Here is a 23,000-nt window from a genome sequence, read left to right as displayed (position 1 = left end):
GTTATAAGGGGTCATTAGGGTGCATCACTCTCCTCTCCTTCATATGCACTGACTTGAAAATACAGGATAGATAGAGAGAAGCAATATTGAATTCCTTCATATGCACTGACTTCATATGTACTGACAGGAGGGGGAGGATGGGTGGGTTATAGGGAGGAGATTTGAAAATACAGGATAGATGGAGAAAAGCAAGATCTTTCTTTCTTCTTATTATGAGACAAATCAAGGGTTTCAAAGGCTAATCAAACATTGTTGGCGGAATCTTTTTGTGCAAACATAGTCTCCTAGGCCTTAATCTACAACTGTCATTACAATAACGACAGTAATCTGTCTATTGTAATTAATTATATTCAACTGCCCTATTTTCAAGTCCATCAATATGTGTCCTGGGTGACAAAGCATATCAGTTGTTGAAGAGACAAGAGCTTTCTCTGTGTTACAGCTTTATCTTGTCACAGTGTTTCATCTTGCCTTCCAGTCAGTTTGTACGGCTGCCAAAGCAAACAACTTGACTCTGAAATGTCATTTACTCTTAATCATGTTGGAAAGTAATTACATTGAAGTGGGTGAGGGGAGACACAATAAAGCACAGAGTAATCTCATTTATCAGACACAAGTGACCCCCGCAAATGAATCGTCAGACAGGGTGTGTTTGTGTGCGCACACGCAAGCCACACATTTACATTAACATTTAAGTCATTTAGCAGATGCTCTTATCCAGAGCGACTTACAAATTGGAAACACACACAGACATACCCCCCCCCCCCCCCCCACCCCCAAACACACACCAAAGGCCGTTACATACTGGCTGTCCTACCTAGGCTGGCTAAGCTGTCGTTTATGGTGACCTTGTCGTTGAGACACAGCTGGGTGTCCTCCAGGGAGAAGTTGTGGAAGCGCAGGTGGACCAGTTTACCGTCGGGCACCTTGATGTGCCACTGGCAGCGGGCACCGTTACTGTAGCTGCCCGGGTGCCCCATGCTAGACAGCACGCCGCTCTCGCCAGTCATATCCTTCAGCCCACCGCAGCCAGATGCTACGGAGAGAGAGAGGAGGGAAATGGAGGGGGAGTGAGTTAAAGGGAGGACAGAGAAGGAGAAATGAGGGGGGAGGACAGGAAGGGACAGAGAGAGAAAGAGGGGGGTCGGAAAGAGGGAGAGAGAGAGAGAGAGCGAGAGAGAGAGAGAGAGAGAGAGAGTGAGTGAGTGAATGAGTGAGTGAGACAGGAGGTGGAGGATGGGTGGGTTATAGGGAGAAGGGAGAGGAGAGGGAGACATTTGAGAGATACATGGAGGAGAGAGAAAGAAAGAGGGGATGGGCAGGAGAGAGTTAGAGAGAGAAAGAGAGAGAGAGAGAGCGAGAGGAGCAGAAAAACAGATGTCACGTCACTCCAAATCAACCAAAAAGCTTGAGATTAAAACCGGTTTGGACCAGTTGGACCAGTTCACAGTCAGAACCTACTGTGCTGGTTGTACATGTCCCTGCGGATGACATTCTCCATCCAGGGGATGTAGGCCGAGGCGCGGGTGAACACAGAGGGCTTCTTGTCCATGATGCAGCCGTTGGGGCCAAAGCTGGTGATGCCATGCACCTCCCAGGGAGCATTGGGAGAGTCCTGGCACACCAGGGGACTGCCCGAATCCCCCTGTGTCACATGACAACAGCACTTCATATTGATGACATCAACACAACCATGACATCATTCATATATCATTGACATGGTGAAATTAATCAAATAGTCTTTCTTTGTTTAAATCATGTAATCACTGCAAAAGTCAATGGATTTCTTTTTGCATTATACAGTATAATAGACTTTTCCACTTGGTCTCAAAGCGCTTTCTATAGTATGCGGGTATATATCCCACAGAGTACCTGACAGACAGACTTGAGCTCGTCAGGCAAGGTGTAGCCCATGCAGATCATGGAGGTCTTGACCTGGAACCACCAGTAGTCCATCCTCTTACAGGTGTTGAATGGCACCACCGGCAGGGCCACCTGGTTCAGGGCCTCAGCCACTTTGGCATTCATGGAATCGCCTGATTAAAAAAGATAGGACCAGTTCATTTGTTGTCTGGTCCTCAGCTACTTTGGTATTCATGAAATCGCCTGATTAAAAATAAATTGGTTGCTCCAGTTAATTTATTGTTATCAACTGATAGTGCTTGACATTTGTTTTTGCCTAATCCTTTTTAGAAGCTTTTTCATAGAAAACAAAGGCTGTGTTTACACAGGCAGGCCAATTCTGATCTTTTTTCACTACTTGGTATCAGATCAGCTCTGAAAAGATCTAATGTGAAAAGATCTGATGTGAAAAGATCTGATGTGAATGGTCAAAATACCAATTAGTGCCTGTGTAAACGCAGCTAAAGTAGTGTGCAGAGAGATCAACATTGAAATTCAGTGGATGTATTTTCAATTGTTAACCAACAGATGGGGTGAAAGCACCGGAAGAACTGGACCAGGTTTGGCAGTATGGAAATGGGAAACAGGTCAAGAAATGTATTATCGTGGTTGGATGGATTGTTGCATTTTGTTGTAGCTTGTACGTGCTTGTATATATTTGTGGGAGTCCTATGGTTATTTCTGATGGGAGAATGAGGTCACAATCCTAACATCATGCTCTGACTGAATCCCACTTATCTGCACAATGCATATTGTAGCAACCGTAACCCAACCCCTAGCGACCTCGTCAAGAGATTTGGATCTCTTGGCATAAGGTGTTATTAAAACCTACCCTAACCAGAAACCGTGGATAGATGGCAGCATTCGCGCAAAACTGAAAGCGCGAACCACCGCATTTAACCATGGCAAGGTGACTGGGAATATGGCAGAATACAAACAGTGTAGCTACTCTCTCGGCAAGGCAATTAAACTGGCAAAACATCAGTATTGAGACAAAGTGGAGTTGCAATTCAACGGCTCAGACACGAGACGTATGTGGCAGGGTCTACAGAAAATCACGGACTACAAAAGGAAAACCAGCCACGTCGCCGACACCGACGTCTCGCTTCCAGACAAGCTAAACACCTTCTTCGCCCGCTTTGAGGATAACGACGTGGCCCAGTATCAAGGACTGTGGACTCTCCTTCTCGGTGGCCGACGTGAGTAAGACATTTAAGCATGTTAACCCCTGCAAGGCTGCCGGCCCAGACGGCATCCCTAGCCGTAAATCTCTCCCTATCCCAGTCTGCTGTCCCCACATGTTTCAAGATGGCCACCATTGTTCCTGTACCCAAGAAAGTAAAGGTAACTGAACTAAATGAATATCGCCCCATAGCACTCACCTCTGTCATCATGAAGTGCTTTGAGAGACTAGTCAAGGATCATATCACCTCTACCTTACCTGTCACCCTAGACCAACTACAATTTGCTTACCGCCCCAATAGATCCACAGACGATGTAATCGCCATCACACTGCACACTGCCCTATCCCATCTGGACAAGAGGAATACCTATGTAAGAATGCTGTTCATTGACTATAGCTCAGCATTCAACACCATAGTACCCTCCAAGCTCATCATTAAGCTTGAGGCCCTGGGTCTGAACCCCGCCCTGTGCAACTGGGTCCTGGACTTCCTGACGGGCCGCCCCCAGGTGGTGAAGGTAGGAAACAACATCTCCACTTTGCTGATCCTCAACACTGGGGCCCCACAAGGGTGCGTGCTCAGCCCCCTCCTGTACTCCCTGTTCACCCATGACTGTGTGGCCAAGCACGCCTCCAACTCAATCATCAAGTTTGCAGACGACACAACAGTAGTAGGCTTGATTACCAACAATGACGAAACAGCCTACAGGGAGGAGGTGAGGGCTCTGGGAGTGTGGTGCCAGGAAAATAACCTCTCACTCAACGTCAACAAAACAAAGGAGATGATCGTGGACTTCAGGAAACAGCAGAGGGTGCACCCCCCTATCCACATCGACGGGACCGCAGTGGAGAAGGTGGAAAGCTTCAAGTTCCTTGGCGTACACATCACTGACAAACTGAAATGGTCCACCCACGCAGACAGTGTGGTGAAGAAGGCGCAACGAACCTCTTCAACCTCAGGAGGCTGAAGAAATTTGACTTGGCACCTAAAACCCTCAAACTTTTACAGATGCACAATTGAGAGCATCCTGTAGGGCTGTATCCCCGCCTGGTACGGCAACTGCACCGCCCGCAACCACAGGGCTCTCCAGAGGGTGGTGCGGTCTCCCGCCCTCCAAGACACCTACATCACCCGATGTCACAGGAAGGCCAAAAAGATAATCAAGGACATCAACCACCCGAGCCACTGCCTGTTCACCCCGCTATCATCCAGAAGGCGAGGTCAGTACAGGTGCATCAAAGATGGGACAGAGATAATGAAAAACAGCTTCTATCTCAAGGCCATCAGACTGTTAAATAGCCATCACTAGCACATTAGAGGCTGCTGCTGCCCATTGAAATATCTAGCAACTAAGAAATGGAACACTAGTCACTTTAATAATGTTTACATATCGTGCACTACTCATTTCATATCTATATACTATATTCTATAATATTCTACTGTATCTTATCTTAGTCCATGCCGCTCTGTCATTGCTTGTCCATTTACAGCTCTGGAAAAAATTAAGAGACCACTGCAAAAATATAAGTTTCTCTGGTTTTACTATTTATAGGTATGTAGCTCAGTTGGTAGAGCATGGCGTTTGCAACGCCAGGGTTCGGGTTCGATTCCCATGGGGGGCCAGTATGAAAAATAAATAAAAATAATAATAATAAAAATAAAAAATAAATATGTATGCACTCACTAACTGTAAGTCGCTCTGGATAAGAGCGTCTGCTAAATGACTAAAATGTAAAATGTAAAAATGTGTTTGGGTGAAATTAAATTTTTTGTTTCATTCTATAAACTACTGACAACATTGCTCCCAAATTCCAAATAAAAATATTGTCATTTAGAGCATTTATTTGCAGAAAATGACAACTGGTCAAAATAATAAAAAATGCAGTGTTGTCAGACTTCGAATAATGCAAAGAAAATAAGTTCATGTTCATTTTTAAACAACACAATACTAATGTTTTAACTAAGGAAGAGTTCAGAAATCTATATTTGGTGGAATAACCCTGATTTTCAATCACAGCTTTCATGCGTCTTGGCATGCTCTCCACCAGTCTTTCACATTGATGTTGGGTGACTTTCTGCCACTCCTGGCGCAAAAATTAAAGGCAGCTCTGCTTTTTTTGATGGCTTGTGACCATCCATCTTCCTCTTGATCACATTCCAGAAGTTTTCAATGGGGTTCAGGTCTGGAGATTGGCCTGGCCATGACAGGGTCTTGATCTGGTAGTCCTCCATCCACACCTTGATTGACCTGGCTGTGTGGAATGGCGCATTGTCCTGCTGGAAAAACCAATCCTCAGAGTTGGGGAACAATGTCAGAGCAAAAGGAAGCAAGCTTTCTTCCAGGACAACCTTGGACGTGGCTTGATTCATGTGTCCTTCACAAAGACAAATCTGCCCGATTCCAGCATTGCTGAAGCACCCCCAGATCATCACCGATCCTCCACCAAATTTCACAGTGGGTGCGAGACACTGTGGCTTGTAGGCCTCTCCAGGTCTCCGTCTAACCATTAGACAACCAGGTGTTGGGCAAAGCTGAAAATTGGACTCATCAGAGAAGATGACCTTACTCCAGTCCTCTACGGTCCAATCCTAATGGTCTTTTGCAAACCTCAGCCTGGCTCTTCTTTGCTTCTCATTGCTGAAGTTTTTTTTTCTAGTTTTGCACGACTTCAGCCCTGCCCCTAGGAGGCTGTTTCGAACCGTCCTCGCCGTGCACTTCACCCCAGCTGCCATTTGCCATTCTTTTTGTAGGTCACTTGATGGCATCCTACGGTTGTTGAGTGACATTCGAATGAGTTGGCGGTCATCCCGGTCAGTAGAGAGTTGTTTTCGCCCTCTGCCGGTCTGTAGCTTTGTTGTCCCCAATGCCTGCTGCTTGACCTTGTTCTTATGAACCGCCGTCTTTGAAATTTTAAGGATGGAAGCAACCTGACGCTCACTGTATGCCTCTGCCAGTAAAGCCAGAATTGAACCCTTCTTTTCCTCACTCAAAACTTTCCTTTTCAACTCTTTTGGCATGGTCAATAGTTATTACTTTTGAGGTACTATTAGCACTGTTTTTGCCATCCAGCTGGTCCTATTGCAAGAGGATAGTGATGACCACAGCAGTGGTTTTTATACTTTTCCTCGTTAAATAAGATTTGGTTCATGTGATCACCTAATCAGTACCTAATTCAGTAGAATGAGGTGTGCCTGTGTTGGAATTCAACAGACAGTGGAATGGAATAGCTGTCATACATGTAGAGATGCTGATTTAAGAATAATTTGCAGTGGTCTCTTAATTTTTTCCAGAGCTGTATGTATATATTCTTAAATTCCATTCCTTACTTAGATTTGTGTGTATTGGGTATATGTTGTGAAGTTGTTAGATATTACTGCACTGTCGGAGCTAGCACAAGCGTTTCACTACACCCGCAATAACATCTGTTAAACACGTGTATGTGACAAATAAAATTTGATTTGATTTGATAGTCGCTGGTCCGGGATTCCCCTCCAGTTGGCTACAATATCATGGTGTCTTCCAGTAGGAGTCATAATAAATGGCAGACATCACAAAACATCTCAACACCTCACCAGTCTTCATCTCCACAGCCGGTGGCATAACATTGATTGTATCGGCACTACACAATGTCTGCGTCCCAAATGGTACCCTATTCCCTAAATGGCACCCTATTCCCTATGCAGTGTGCTACATTTGACCAGGGCCAATATGTAGGGAATAGGGTGGAATTTGAGACGCATCCAATTTCCTCATGTGAGACAAAAGACAAAGGTCATAAAAAATCGTGGACGTCCCAAAGCCCCACAACCCCTCACCAGTCTCATCTCCCCAGCCGGTGGCGTAACACTTCTTGCCCCCCTCCAGCACCTCCTCCAGGGAGGGCAGGCAGGAGTAGGAGATCTGATCGCTGGGGGTCACCACCCCAGCCAGCCTGACGAGGGCGATGTCGAACTCCACCGTGGGCACCGTAGGGTACTTGAAGCCCTCGTGGCGGTAGATGCCCGTCACGCCGAAGCAGCGCTCCGTGTCTTCGGTGAACGTCAGGTTGTGTTTGCCCAGGCACATTTTCCAGCGCTGGAGCTCGTCAGCGTACCTGGAGAGAGAGAGAGGGTCACATATCATATATATCAACACGTGAATATATAGTGTGTTAGATTAGTGCAATGTGTGGTTTGTTTTCATATAGTAACCCTATAGTGCGCCTGAGACCCACACAAAATATCAGATACACACACACACACACAGTGTATAAAACATTCCATGACATTCCATGCTCTTTCCATGACATTGACTGACCAGGTGAATCCAGGTGAAAGCTATGATCCCTTATTGATGTCACTTGTTAAATCCTTTTCAATCAGTGTAGATGAAGGGCAGGAGACAGGTTAAAGAAGGATTTCTAAGCCTTAAGACAGTTGAGACATGGATTGTGTATGTGTGCCATTCAGAGGGTGAATGGACAAGACAAAAGATTTTAGTGCATTTGAACAGGGTATTGTAGTAGGTGCCAGGGCACCGGTTTGTGTCAAGAATGGCAATGCTGCTGGGTTTTTCACTCTCAACATTTTCCCGTGTGTATCAAGAATGGTCCACCACCCAAAGGACATACAGCCAACTTGACACAACTGTGGGAAGCATTGGAGTCAACATGGGCCAGCATCCCTGTGGAACGCTTCGACACCTTGTGGAGTCCATGCCCCAACGAATTGAGGCTGTTCTGAGGGCGAAAGGGGGTGCAACTCAATATTAGCAAGGTGTTCCTAATGTTTTTGTACATTCACTGTATAAACACACACTGATGCAGACATCCCCCTAAACACAACCATCTATACCTACATCATAGAAATGGAATGATTTGACTTTAATGGGAATATACGCGTTAGATATCCTCTATTTCTATGTACAAAACCAACCAACATCTGACACAAAAACCTAGAGTGTACAGAGTTTCCTGGAGTAGCAGCATACCATCAATCCCTATCTATCAGCATGGTTCTCTGTGACAGGGCAGAATTACTGTAAGACAGGAACTTTGTGGGCCATTATACACGGTTGGAGACATTTCATTGGACTAACAAGACCCAGCACCAGCCCTGTAACAAGGCTTAGATAAGGACCCAGGTAATGGTAGTGACAGACAGAGGCATAGCAGTCCCAAATAACTGCCTGTCTGCATTAAGATAATGGGCTTCAGACACAAGGAGGGACATTTCCTCAACTTTCATGGTGTAAAAATAATTTTCTGTTTTGTTTACTTACCAAGACACATAACAATATTACGTAATGTCAGCTCAATCAAATCTAAAGGGTACATTTTTAAATCTCAGACGGTAAAAATGTATGCCAAAATCGTCTTGTTTTGTGCACACCATAGGGACATACTGTACATGTGCTGGCCTACATGTACGATGATATGTACGTGTGACACAGTTGAGGGGAGTTCACATTTATAGGAATAGAATTACCGCCCATCACGGAATGGACCGTTGACTTGAGTGGGAATGTCTAGTAATTCTGTCTCTATGGCTGCATCCCAAATGGTACCCTTTTCCCTATATATTGCACTACTTTTAACTAGGGCCCATGCATTTTAAATGGCACCCTATCCCTATAGGCCCTGGTCAAAAGTAGTGCCCTAAATAGGGTGCCATTTGGGACATAACCTATAGTTCACTCACCGTATGAAGCAATGGGCAGCTGTCATGACCCAGTTCTTATGGATGAGAGTTCCTCCGCAGGTGTGGAAGAACTTGGGTGTCTCCTGACTGCTAGGCCAAACCTAGGAAAATAAAACATCAGCTTTTAAAGTGATATTATTAAATTACATGATGGTTTCCTTAGCCTGTAAGCAGTCTATGGACAAGGTAAGACAGCAATCCATGCTTGGGCCGTGTCCATAAACTGCTCACAGGGCAAGGAAACCCATGTGTAATTTTGTAATTTGGTTGAACTATTCCTTCAGTTGTGAACCAGAGTCATGCATATTTGTCTTCTAAAGGCCAAACCTGTGAGACAAACAGTGCGTAAACACACAACCACGTGCAAACACACACACACACACACACACGCAAACACAACCACGCGCACACACACACGCACAAACAAGCCTAGTGTACGACGGTGCCTCTGAAATAATCACAGTCGTTTTAAATAATGATGAGGTTGAGCTGAAGGGACTCATCTCATTAAGTTTTATTAGCAGTGTGTGTGTGTGTGTGTGTGTGTGTGTGTGTGTGTGCAGTCTCAGAGTGTGTGTGTAATCCAATCCATGTAATGATGGTGTCAATAAACATACATGTCCCAACAGAAAGAATGTGAGATTGGTGTCTTGCCCCTGGGACTAGTGTAGCTACATCATGATAACAGAGAATCTCATTCAAAACCGATTGGTGATATTACCCTTGAGAGATGAAATGTTGGGTAAATGAATTCACTTGTTGTTGTAAAATAGTTTACTCATTTTTTATGTTCCCTGATGGATAATCACGCAACTTGCCTCTAGGTATATGCCAAAGAAATGTTGGCAACCAGGCAGCCATTTTGGATTTGATTCTAGAATAACAGTGTCTGATGGATCTAAATGAACCTAAATAGAGTTTTTTAGACAGGCAGTGTCTCACCTGCATGGACACCTGCCAGGGCCAGGAGTGGGGCTTGGCTGGCTCTCCGTTGACGATGCGGGTGTGGATGGTGGGGGGAATGGTGGGTTTGCCACATGTGGTTGGCCATTCTAGCGTAAAGGACAGAACCGTTGTTATTTTATCTGTGTGACATCAGCGATAAGACTACAGGGTTATTGCTTTGATAGCAGTAAGAATTTTTCCCACAGTCATCCCCTCCTCTCCATTCGGCTGTGCCCGACCAGAAACTCCCCCAGGCTGCACGATGCACAGTCCATCTGTAAAACTCGATTTCAGCAATTGGCTTGGCAGGGGCCCAGCCACCTGGGGCCTATCCCAGGGTAAAGAATGGGGCAGAGGGTGAGAGACAACCAGAGGGCAACTGCTTCACTAAGGGCACTTCGTACTACACTGTCTCCATCCTAAATGGCACCCTATTCCCTATACAGTATTGTGTACTCATATTGACTGGAGCCCTATTGGGGTCTGGTCAAAAGCAATGCACTATAGGGACTAGGGTACCATTTGGAACGCGACCACTGTGTTTACAACTCCACCAAATAATCTAGTTTTACTACACATCTGGGCACGGAGAACTGAACCAAATGGATCAGCTGAAATAAAGCCAGGATTATACTGTACTCTACAGACTGGTCAGCTGAAATAAAGCCAGGATTATACTGTACTCTACAGACTGGTCAGCTGAAATAAAGCCAGGATTATACTGTACTCTACAGACTGATCAGCTGAAATAAAGCCAGGATTATACTGTACTCTACAGACTGGTCAGCTGAAATAAAGCCAGGATTCTACTGTACTCTACAGACTGATCAGCTGAAATGACGCCAGGATTATACTGTACTCTACAGACTGATCAGCTGAAATAAAGCCAGCATTCTACTGTATCCTACAGACTGATCAGCTGAAATGAAGCCATGATTATACTGTACTCTACAGACTGATCAGCTGAAATGAAGCCAGGATTATACTGTACTCTACAGACTGATCAGCTGAAATAAAGCCAGGATTCTACTGTACTCTACAGACTGGTCAGCTGAAATGAAGCCAGGATTCTACTGTACTCTACAGACTGATCAGCTGAAATAAAGCCAGGATTATACTGTACTCTACAGACTGATCAGCTGAAATGAAGCCATGATTATACTGTACTCTACAGACTGATCAGCTGAAATGAAGCCAGGATTATACTGTACTCTACAGATTGATCAGCTGAAATGAAGCCAGGATTCTACTGTACTCTACAGACTGGTCAGCTGAAATAAAGCCAGGATTCTACTGTACTCTACAGACTGATCAGCTGAAATAAAGCCAGGATTCTACTGTACTCTACAGACTGATCAGCTGAAATAAAGCCAGGATTATACTGTACTCCACAGACTGACCAGCAGAAATAAAGCCAGGATTATACTGTACTCTACAGACTGATCAGCTGAAATAAAGCCAGGATTCTACTGTACTCTACAGACTGGTCAGCTGAAATGAAGCCAGGATTCTACTGTACTCTACAGACTGGTCAGCTGAAATAAAGCCAGGATTCTACTGTACTCTACAGACTGATCAGCTGAAATAAAGCCAGGATTCTACTGTACTCTACAGACTGATCAGCTGAAATAAAGCCCGGATTCTACTGTACTCTACAGACTGATCAGCTGAAATGAAGCCAGGATTCTACTGTACTCTACAGACTGATCAGCTGAAATGAAGCCAGGATTCTACTGTACTCTACAGACTGATCAGCTGAAATGAAGCCAGGATTATATACTGTGCTCTACAGACTGATCAGCTGAAATAAAGCCAGGATTATACTGTACTCTACAGACTGACCAGCTGAAATAAAGCCAGGATTCTACTGTACTCTGCAGACTGATCAGCTGAAATAAAGCCAGGATTCTACTGTACTCTACAGACTGATCAGCTGAAATAAAGCCAGGATTCTACTGTACTCTACAGACTGATCAGCTGAAATAAAGCCATGATTCTACTGTACTCTACAGACTGATCAGCTGAAATGAAGCCAGGATTCTACTGTACTCTACAGACTGATCAGCAGAAATAAAGCCAGGATTATACTGTACTCTACAGACTGATCAGCTGAAATAAAGCCAGGATTATACTGTACTCTACAGACTGACCAGCAGACATAAAGCCAGGATTCTACTGTACTCTACAGACTGATCAGCTGAAATAAAGCCAGGATTCTACTGTACTCTACAGACTGATCATCTGAAATAAAGCCAGGATTATACTGTACTCTACAGACTGATCAGCTGAAATAAAGCCAGGATTCTACTGTACTCTACAGACTGGTCAGCTGAAATAAAGCCAGGATTATACTGTACTCTACAGACTGGTCAGCTGAAATAAAGCCAGGATTCTACTGTACTCTACAGACTGGTCAGCTGAAATAAAGCCAGGATTCTACTGTACTCTACAGACTGATCAGCTGAAATAAAGCCAGGATTCTACTGTACTCTACAGACTGATCATTTGAAATGAAGCCAGGATTATACTGTACTCTACAGACTCATCGGCTGAAATGAAGCCAGGAGTATACTGTACTCTACAGACTGGTCAGCTGAAATAAAGCCAGGATTATACTGTACTCTACAGACTGATGAGCAGAAATAAAGCCAGGATTATACTGTACTCTACAGACTGGTCAGCTGAAATAAAGCCATGATTATACTGTACTCTACAGACTGGTCAGCTGAAATAAAGCCAGGATTCTACTGTACTCTACAGACTGATCAGCTGAAATGAAGCCAGGATTCTACTGTACTCTACAGACTGGTCAGCTGAAATAAAGCCAGGATTCTACTGTACTCTACAGACTGGTCAGCTGAAATAAAGCCAGGATTCTACTGTACTCTACAGACTGATCAGCTGAAATAAAGCCAGGATTATACTGTACTCTACAGACTGATCAGCTGAAATAAAGCCAGGATTCTACTGTACTCTACAGACTGGTCAGCTGAAATAAAGCCAGGATTCTACTGTACTCTACAGACTGATCAGCTGAAATGAAGCCAGGATTCTACTGTACTCTACAGACTGGTCAGCTGAAATAAAGCCAGGATTCTACTGTACTCTACAGACTGGTCAGCTGAAATAAAGCCAGGATTCTACTGTACTCTACAGACTGGTCAGCTGAAATAAAGCCATGATTATACTGTACTCTACAGACTGGTCAGCTGAAATAAAGCCAGGATTCTACTGTACTCTACAGACTGATCAGCTGAAATGAAGCCAGGATTCTACTGTACTCTACAGACTGGTCAGCTGAAATAAAGCCAGGATTCTACTGTACTCTACAGACTGGTCAGCTGAAATAAAGCCAGGATTCTACTGTACTCTACAGACTGATCAGCTGAAATAAAGCCAGGATTCTACTGTACTCTACAGACTGATCAGCTGAAATAAAGCCAGGATTCTACTGTACTCTACAGACTGGTCAGCTGAAATAAAGCCAGGATTCTACTGTACTCTACAGACTGATCAGCTGAAATGAAGCCAGGATTATACTGTACTCTACAGACTGATCAGCTGAAATAAAGCCAGGATTCTACTGTACTCTACAGACTGGTCAGCAGAAATAAAGCCAGGATTATACTGTACTCTACAGACTGATCAGCTGAAATAAAGCCAGGATTCTACTGTACTCTACAGACTGACCAGCAAAAATAAAGCCAGGATTCTATTGTACTCTACAGACTGATCAGCTGAAATAAAGCCAGGATTCTACTGTACTCTACAGACTGATCATCTGAAATAAAGCCAGGATTATACTGTACTCTACAGACTGATCAGCTGAAATAAAGCCAGGATTCTACTGTACTCTACAGACTGATCAGCTGAAATGAAGCCAGGATTATACTGTACTCTACAGACTGATCAGCTGAAATAAAGCCAGGATTCTACTGTACTCTACAGACTGGTCAGCTGAAATAAAGCCAGGATTATACTGTACTCTACAGACTGGTCAGCTGAAATAAAGCCAGGATTCTACTGTACTCTACAGACTGGTCAGCTGAAATAAAGCCAGGATTCTACTGTACTCTACAGACTGATCAGCTGAAATAAAGCCAGGATTCTACTGTACTCTACAGACTGATCATTTGAAATGAAGCCAGGATTATACTGTACTCTACAGACTGATCGGCTGAAATGAAGCCAGGAGTATACTGTACTCTACAGACTGATCAGCTGAAATGAAGCCAGGATTATACTGTACTCTACAGACTGATCAGCTGAAATAAAGCTAGGATTCTACTGTACTCTACAGACTGGTCAGCTGAAATAAAGCCAGGATTCTACTGTACTCTACAGACTGGTCAGCTGAAATAAAGCCAGGATTCTACTGTACTCTACAGACTGATCAGCTGAAATAAAGCCAGGATTCTACTGTACTCTACAGACTGATCATCTGAAATGAATTCAGGATTCTACTGTACTCTACAGACTGATCAGCTGAAATGAAGCCAGGATTATACTGTACTCTACAGACTGATCATCTGAAATGAAGCCAGGATTCTACTGTACTCTACAGACTGATCAGCTGAAATGAAGCCAGGATTCTACTGTACTCTACAGACTGATCAGCTGAAATGAAGCCAGGATTATACTGTACTCTACAGATTGATCAGCTGAAATGAAGCCAGGATTATACTGTACTCTACAGACTGATCAGCTGAAATAAAGCCAGGATTATACTGTACTCTACAGACTGATCAGCTGAAATAAAGCCAGGATTCTACTGTACTCTACAGACTGATCAGCTGAAATAAAGCCAGAATTATACTGTACTCTACAGACTGATCAGCTGAAATAAAGCCAGGATTCTACTGTACTCTACAGACTGGTCAGCTGAAAAAAGCCAGGATTATACTGTACTCTACAGACTGATCAGCAGAAATAAAGCCAGGATTCTACTGTACTCTACAGACTGGTCAGCTGAAATAAAGCCATGATTATACTGTACTCTACAGACTGGTCAGCTGAAATAAAGCCAGGATTATACTGTACTGTACAGACTGATCAGCAGAAATAAAGCCAGGATTCTACTGTACTCTACAGACTGATCAGCTGAAATAAAGCCAGGATTCTACTGTACTCTACAGACTGATCAGCTGAAATAAAGCCAGGATTCTACTGTACTCTACAGACTGATCAGCTGAAATAAAGCCAGGATTCTACTGTACTCTACAGACTGGTCAGCTGAAATAAAGCCAGGATTCTACTGTACTCTACAGACTGGTCAGCTGAAATAAAGCCAGGATTCTACTGTACTCTACAGACTGATCAGCTGAAATAAAGCCAGGATTCTACTGTACTCTACAGACTGATCAGCTGAAATAAAGCCAGGATTCTACTGTACTCTACAGACTGGTCAGCTGAAATAAAGCCAGGATTCTACTGTACTCTACAGACTGATCAGCTGAAATGAAGCCAGGATTATACTGTACTCTACAGACTGATCAGCTGAAATAAAGCCAGGATTATACTGTACTCTACAGACTGGTCAGCTGAAATAAAGCCAGGATTCTACTGTACTCTACAGACTGATCAGCTGAAATAAAGCCAGGATTCTACTGTACTCTACAGACTGGTCAGCTGAAATAAAGCCAGGATTCTACTGTACAGGCTGGGTAAGGGTTAGGTACCTACCTACGGTGATGTTGTCCCAGGGGTTGGGCTGTACAGGGGGCTCAGTGGGAACAGGCTGGGTGGTGTCTGTAGTCCAGTAGGCTCTGAAACCTTTAGCCTCCACGAAGAAGTCAGCATGGAAACGCATCACCAACTTGTTGCCCTTAGTCGTGATGGTGGCTGGGAGTTGGTCGCCACACCATGGACCTGGTAAGTAAAAAATAAAAAGTCATTTGAACTGCTTCTGTAACACTACTACTACTGCTACTACTACTACTACTACTACTACTACTACTACTACTGCTACTACTACGACTGCTACTACTACTACTACTACTACTACTACTACTACTACTACTGCTCCTACTACTACCGCTACTACCGCTACTACTACTACTACTGCTACTACTGCTACTACTACTGCTACTGTAGTATCTGAAAGTCTATGATTTTGCTGACATTTGCAAATGGTGTAATAGATGAACTTTACTCTGCTTTGCTGAAACATCTGGAAAGCATTACTACATAGGCTTCTTGGAATAGAGGACATTTGGAGATATGGGGAGGCCAGGGATTGGTCTATCAAAAACCACCCATCTTATGTTACATAGGATATAAATACCATGTTTTGAACAAAGGAAGGAGGGAACAACATATTAGAGATTGGGTCAGTTGTTCTCCAGACTTCTGCAGGAGTCTGTAAATTGATACTGTAATCTTTGATGTAATAAACCATTATAATCAAGGACAGTGTCAGCGGATTTCTTGTCATCACAGCATAATCAGCATCGTTGTCTCGGACACTACACTACTACTACCGCTACTACTACTGCTACTACTACTGCTACTACTGCTGCTGCTACTACTACTGCTACTATTGCTACTACTACCGCTACTACTACTGCTGCTACTGCTACTACTACCGCTACTACTACTGCTACTACTACTACTACTACTACCGCTACTACTACTACTACTGCTGCTACTACTACTGCTGCTACTACTACCGCTACTACTACTACTACTACTACTACTACTACTACTACTACTACTATTATTACTACTGCTGCTGCTGCTACTACTACTACTACTACTAATACTACTACTACTACGGCTACTACCACTACTAATACTACTAAGGCTACTACTACTACTACTACTACTACTACTACTACTACTACTACCGCTGCTGCTACAACTACTACGAATACTACTGCTACTACTAATAATAATACTACTACTACTACTTCTACTACTACTACTACTACTACTACTACTACTACTACTGCTACTGCTACAACGACTACTAATACTACTACTATTACTAATACTACTATGGCTATTACTGCTACTACTGCTACCACGACAATGACTACTGCTATTGCTATGACTACTACTACTACTACTACTACAGATGTAGGATTTTAATTTGATCACCCTGTTCCAGGAGAACATTCCTGCAGTATATTTGTGCTTTAAAAAGATCTCTGAAGTTTGTAATTTCCACTTTGACATTTCTGACTTGATTTTCCCTTACGGAAAATGTATCAACCCCTACAATCCACATAGTAATTCACATTTTCTGTTGCTCAGGATTATTTTCCTGCTGTAGCAATTTGGCTCAAATTAAGATCCTACATCTGCACTACTACTACTACTACTACTACTACTACTACTCTGTAACTTATCATTTTATTTATAAAGAACTTTTCAGAACATTGGGTAACAATGTGCTGATGGTACACTAGCTATAGCACCATTCAATCAACATTCAATCAAATGTTTAAAATCGCCATATTTTGAACTCACCGTGTTTTGTACTCTCAGCTCCGTCATTATAGATGTCGTATGCCACCACGTTATCCAAGCATTTGGATGTGAAAATGTCCTTGGCTTCCACGTGGAAGTGGGTGAACGTCAGGGTTATGGTCTTCCTTTTGGGCACCTCCACACTCCACATGCACTCGCTAGCCGCCTTGTAGTTCATAGGCCAGTTCTGAGACTTAATCACCCCTTTTTCCTCATGGGAGGCCCCTCCGCATCCCTGGATCTCTGTAGAATGAAGGTGGGGGTTAGTGTTTGTGAGTGTGTTTGTGAGTGTGTTGGTGAGTGTGTGTGTGTGTGTGTGTGTGTGTGTGTGTGCGTGGGGTGTGTGTGTATGTGCATTCGTGGGTCAGTGCGTGTGTACGTGCGTGCATGCGTCCGTGTGTGTGTGTGTGTGTGTGTCTGAATGATGATAGTGGGCAGATGGGGAATAAACAGATTAGAGTAGATGAGCTGCAGCCTCCTCAACGTTAGCCAGAGAGCAGAGTAGAATGTATTGAGGAGTAAGCACAGTGTGTCATGGTGATATACAGCCAGTGCAGGCCTATGCAATACACACTAATGTGGGTGGTCGATCAGCCCTGGTATCTGGCTCGCCCTGTTTATTTAGAGATGGAGTGTGTGTGTGTGTGTTTACTCAGATGGAGTGGGTCCGTGGAGTTTGTAACTCAGGCAGAAATAAACGTTTAATATATCCACTTTACATACATATTGATATCTCTTTAAATGTGGGTGTTGACATCCAAAACCTTGGGTGTTGACATCCATAAACGGATATGTCCTGAACAACCCAAAAAGCTGTAATGTAATGGCAAAATGCCAAGGTAAAACAGCAATTGAAAATGTTAAAGCTACCACATCAGAACAAATGACTTAACAAAAAACATATCCTCCTTCTCACCCCTTTCACAACTGTAACCTCAAGCCCTCTGACTGATCAATTATAATCATGATCAAAAGCATTTTCCCTCTTTTGTCCAGTGTACCCTGACCTGTGCTTTCTCAGTACTTACCAATCATACTTCTCATTCTATGATGTTGCTCCTGTCATAAATATATGTTCACTTTATGGCTGGTCATTATTAGAGAGTAGTGGAGCCTCCTCAGCAATATAAGGTGCCTCAGGTGTGTGTGAATGTGTGTTTGTGTGTGTGCGTACAGATTCACTTGCGTGCACGTTTGCACGTGCATGCGCATGTGTGTGCACGTTTGTGTGCATGTGTGTGTGTGTGTGTAAGCGGAGAAAGCTGGGATTATTACCGGCGATGTCCTCAGGATACACGGCCTCCCACTTAGCGGAGAAGCCTCGGTCAGCGAGACGTGAATCAGACAGGAAGCTCAGAGACATCTTGTTATTGACACTGACCACCACAGGGGGAAGGACGTAGCCACAGTGCGTGCCTGGGATGGAGAAGGAGGGGAAAGGAGGAGTATTGGATTGGTGGAGAGGGAATGAAAGAGGGATGGGGAGAGAGAGAGAGAGGGAGAGAGGGGGAGAGGGGGAGAGAGGGGGAGGGGGAGAGAGGGGGGAGAGGGAGAGAGGGGGAGAGGGGGAGAGAGGGGGAGAGAGGGGGAGAGGGAGATAGGGGGGAGAGGGAGAGAGGGGAGAGGGAGAGGGGGAGAGGGGGGGAGAGGGAGAGGGGGAGAGGGAGAGAGGGGGAAGGGGAGAGAGAGTGAGGGGGAGAGAGGGAGAGAGGGGGAGAGGGAGAGAGGGAGAGAGGGGGAGAGGGAGAGAGGGAGAGAGGGGGAAAGGGAGAGAGGGAGAGAGGGAGAGAGAGGGAGAGAGGGGGAGAGAGGGAGAGAGGGAGAGAGGGGGGAGAGGGAGAGAGGGGGGGAGAGGGAGAGAGGGAAAGAGAGAGAAAGATACCTATTACTAATATAGAAACATAAGAGTAGTAACCAGAATTTCAAATACACAAATGTTAATTTCCATGCATACTGATGTTGTTCTAGTAAAGATGTGGAAACATTATATGTTCAATAGACATTACAGATAACAGACAGATTTCCGATGAGGCATGCGCCTCTCATCGAAAAAGAACATCATGTAAATATAACTTTGACAAATAAGACACATCAATCAAATGTTTTCATGTCATGGGTACAACATCTCAGAAAACATACTCCTCCGCTTTCAAAATGTACTGCCTTTTATTTGTAAAAAATTAAGGAGATCGGAGTTCCTAAATGACACAGCACCAACTGAAGCACCTACAATGGAGGAGATCGGAGTTCCTAAATGACACAGCACCAACTGAAGCTCCTACAACGGAGGAGATCGGAGTTCCTAAATGACACAGCACCAACTGAAGCTCCTACAACGGAGGAGATCGGAGTTCCTAAATGACACAGCACCAACTGAAGCTCCTACAACGGAGGAGATCGGAGTTCCTAAATGACACAGCACCAACTGAAGCTCCTACAATGGAGGAGATCGGAGTTCCTAAATGACACAGCACCAACTGAAGCTCCTACAATGGAGGAGATCGGAGTTCCTAAATGACACAGCACCAACTGAAGCTCCTACAATGGAGGAGTCAGTATTTATATTCCCCTCTTGTCTGCCTGGCTGCCTGTTTTTTTGCTCCTGTACTTGTTAAGTGTAATGTGTGCTGTCAGGGGCCAACCATGCCCTCCTGCTGAGCCCTGCTCCCCCTGGCAAGGGGTTGCGCCTGTTCTGACAGTTAGAGCGCCGACAGAGACCTCTGGTGAGGAAGGAACTGACTCTTGCTCACACACACACACACACACACACACACACACACACACACACACACACACACACACACACACACACACACAGGGAAGGAGAGGGAAAAATCTGTCATCCTAAACGTTTTGACATCAGCTTGAATACCACACTGAATAGGGTGAAGTTGCCCCTAGACGCGAATCGTGGGTCAGTTTAAAATGTTCCTCACTAATGCTTAAGGTTAGGATTGGGGGAGGGGAAGTTGATCCTAGATCTGTACCTAGTGGAAACTTCACCCCAGAGCACTGAATAGTGTTATTTTGATGGTGTTAGGTTGCAAAATGCTGAGCTTATGACTTCCAAGGGATGTGTCTTCTTTAACGCAGAAACAAAATTGTTTCCCCTCTCTCTTCCTATCCCCCATTATCTCTCAACTTAACACTTGCGGGTGCACACACACACACACACATACACACACACACACACACACACACACACACACACGCTGCACGTGTTCACATCTGCCTCAGCTCCAGTCCTTGAGAATGTTGTGCTAGAGATAAAACTATCAGTCAGACTCCAGCTCTCTGATGTGAATAACAAGGAGGTCACATTTACAGTTCCCTAGCCTCGCTCCTTCTCCGGGGAGAGATCCTAATCAACAGCTTTACAGCCCTGAGGACAGGAGACAGGCACTGGCACACTCAGCATACTAGCCTAGCTTGGTGCTTGGCGCTCTGTCCAGGAGTCAAAGTCCCCCCCCCCCCCTTTTCATTTAAACTGGGCACATTCTGCTCAGCAAATCCTTATCTGCTGATCTGGTGTCTCTTGCTGCTTGATTTGATTGTTGTGTGTGTGTGTGTGTGTGTGTGTGTGTGTGTGTGTGTGTGTGTGTGTGTGTGTGTGTGTGTGTGTGTGTGTGTGTGTGTGTGTGTGTGTGTGTGTGTGTGTGTGTGTGTGTGTCCCTCAGTCGACAAACAGCTTGTTTGGGAAATACGAGGGGGAGCGGGTTATAGGTTATCGCCTGGCCCCCACTGCCGCCATTTTGGGGGTTTGGCATAGTGTGGGTGAGCAGGCACAACTTATTAACAAGAAACAAGGGGCTGGTAGCCATTTTGGGGCTTGGCTACAGATACTGTAGGTGGGTATTGTGGGTGGCTTGTCTTATCAAGGGACTAATGGCTGTCAGAGATGACACTGGGTGCCATTTTGGGGCCTTCATAGAGACCAATGAGCAGTATGGACGGTCCATCTGGCATTACCAAACAACAACAACTAAAAGTGTCTGTACTCTATGACACCATAGAGGGCCATTTTGGATCTCCATAATAACATATTAACAGGGGATCCAGGTTGGGTAGTCATAATGTAACTTACCAAGCGCCTGGAGGCTGTCAGAAACTACAAGCTTGTCTTCGCCACACTGGCCCGCCTCTCCCGTGACGGACATGTCTGTGACGTGCAGTTTGACCAGGAAGCCTTCCGGAGCTGTGATGTTCCAGGAGCAGTGTAGATTCCCGGGATACGCATCTGGGAATCCCATAGAATGGATCTCCCCTTTCCGGCCGAACAGCGTTCCGACACCACCGCAGCCCGAGTCTGTAGCAGAGAACATGAAGCTTGGGTTAGTGATGAATGGACAAAGCTTAGGGCTAGGGGTACTCCCTCACGCACACACACACAAACGACACACCTACCCTATTGCTTTAGCTGCATTCATTCTTATGTAAAGGAAAACTCCACCCAGAAACTATCTTCTGGTATTAGTTTCATTAGTCCATTGTTGACATAGTCCCAGAATGTTTACAAGATATTTAACTTTCAAAATACAGAAATCATCCCTGTATGATGCATTTATCTCGCTGATGAAATCAATCATTCTGTACCATTTAAATGAGTGAAACATTAGAAAAAGAGGCAAGTTTTGACAAAACAATTCTGGTGAGGAAGGTTCACAAACATCGATACTGTTGCTGCTGCAAGCCACTGAATTCCAATCAATTATACTACGGCGAGAGCTCACATATTTCAACTGGAGTCAAGAGGAGGAGGAAGGAGGGCTACCTGCAGAAAGTCAATACGGCTGTAACTGTGGCATACCAAGTACTAGGCCAATATGAAAATCACTATTAGAAATACAGGCAATTAAATCTAAAGGAATTCACCTCCATATAAATATAATTCCTAGAAGGGGCATATAACCTCTGACCGTGGCAATCTGACTGGTAGACTCATAGAAATAGAATTGATATATTGTCTATGGGTACACTCATAAATATAGAACTGATATATTGTCTATGGGTACACTAATAGATATAGAACTGATATATTGTCTATGGGTAGACTCATAGATATAGAACTTATATATTGTCTATGGGTAGACTCATAGATATAGAACTGATATATTGTCTATGGGTAGACTCATAGATATAGAACTGATAAATTGAATTATATTTTATTATATGGTTTTCCCCGTAGTGTACTCACCGGTTATAGCTGGTGTTGTGGGCATCATGGTGGTAGGTTTGACCGTGGTTGGGATGAGGCTGGTCTTGGTGTATGTGGCACTGAAACCCTTGGAGGTGAGAGTGGCATCGGTTTTGAAACGCACAACCATCGTGTTGCCACTGGAATCCACACGGCCTGGATTCTTACTACCACAGAATCGCCCTGTGAGAAAACAACATTTCACTGTTTAGAAACTCCTAAAGAGTTTGATTAGGCCACTAATTAAAATACACAGTTAGTTATAATAACCCAAACACCAGTTTGTGGTACACTGATGCAAAACCTAAGCAGGCCTTAAGCGCCACTTCGTGCAATGAGGCTTGAATTGACCAAACAGTGACACCAATTATTACTTGACTAATTCACACAAGTATTATACAGGGATCCGCATACATAGTAGGCTCTATAATAACTATAAATATTGCTATTTTGCATAATTTCTGTCTGCAGAGATTACATTTACATGCCACTCTAATTTGGGAACTTCTCTCTATTTTTCAACTTTCTACCCCAAACTTTTAATGGACATCATATCTTATTCATGCAGCCTGAAGTGAATTTGAGTGTTGCCGTATACATAGATTTCAAACCCCACAGCCTGTTTT

At 44.2% G+C, this 23,000-nt stretch overlaps 1 protein-coding gene across 1 annotated transcript in view; it reads right to left on the bottom strand.

Moving 5' to 3' along the window:
* Positions 1 to 23,000, bottom strand: part of LOC311109966 (ovochymase-2) — a gene marked incomplete at its 5' end in the record, with an annotated part of 43,483 nt that overhangs the window by 6,623 nt on the left and 13,860 nt on the right. Inside the window, 11 exons of the mRNA XM_084188481.1 lie at positions 818 to 1,036; positions 1,462 to 1,645; positions 1,873 to 2,036; positions 6,903 to 7,180; positions 8,766 to 8,866; positions 9,708 to 9,817; positions 15,393 to 15,578; positions 17,181 to 17,423; positions 18,456 to 18,596; positions 21,265 to 21,486; positions 22,375 to 22,557. Of these exons, the coding sequence (XP_084044607.1) occupies positions 818 to 1,036; positions 1,462 to 1,645; positions 1,873 to 2,036; positions 6,903 to 7,180; positions 8,766 to 8,866; positions 9,708 to 9,817; positions 15,393 to 15,578; positions 17,181 to 17,423; positions 18,456 to 18,596; positions 21,265 to 21,486; positions 22,375 to 22,557 (2,031 nt within the window). The remainder of the gene's footprint in view (positions 1 to 817; positions 1,037 to 1,461; positions 1,646 to 1,872; positions 2,037 to 6,902; positions 7,181 to 8,765; positions 8,867 to 9,707; positions 9,818 to 15,392; positions 15,579 to 17,180; positions 17,424 to 18,455; positions 18,597 to 21,264; positions 21,487 to 22,374; positions 22,558 to 23,000) is intronic.

This window comes from Coregonus lavaretus (genome assembly GCF_964263955.1).
Source record: "Coregonus lavaretus genome assembly, contig: SUPER_35_unloc_1, whole genome shotgun sequence".
Taxonomy (NCBI): domain Eukaryota; kingdom Metazoa; phylum Chordata; class Actinopteri; order Salmoniformes; family Salmonidae; genus Coregonus; species Coregonus lavaretus.
The sequence above is the reverse complement of the archived record's forward strand: the minus strand, read 5'-3'. Positions and strand labels throughout refer to the sequence as shown.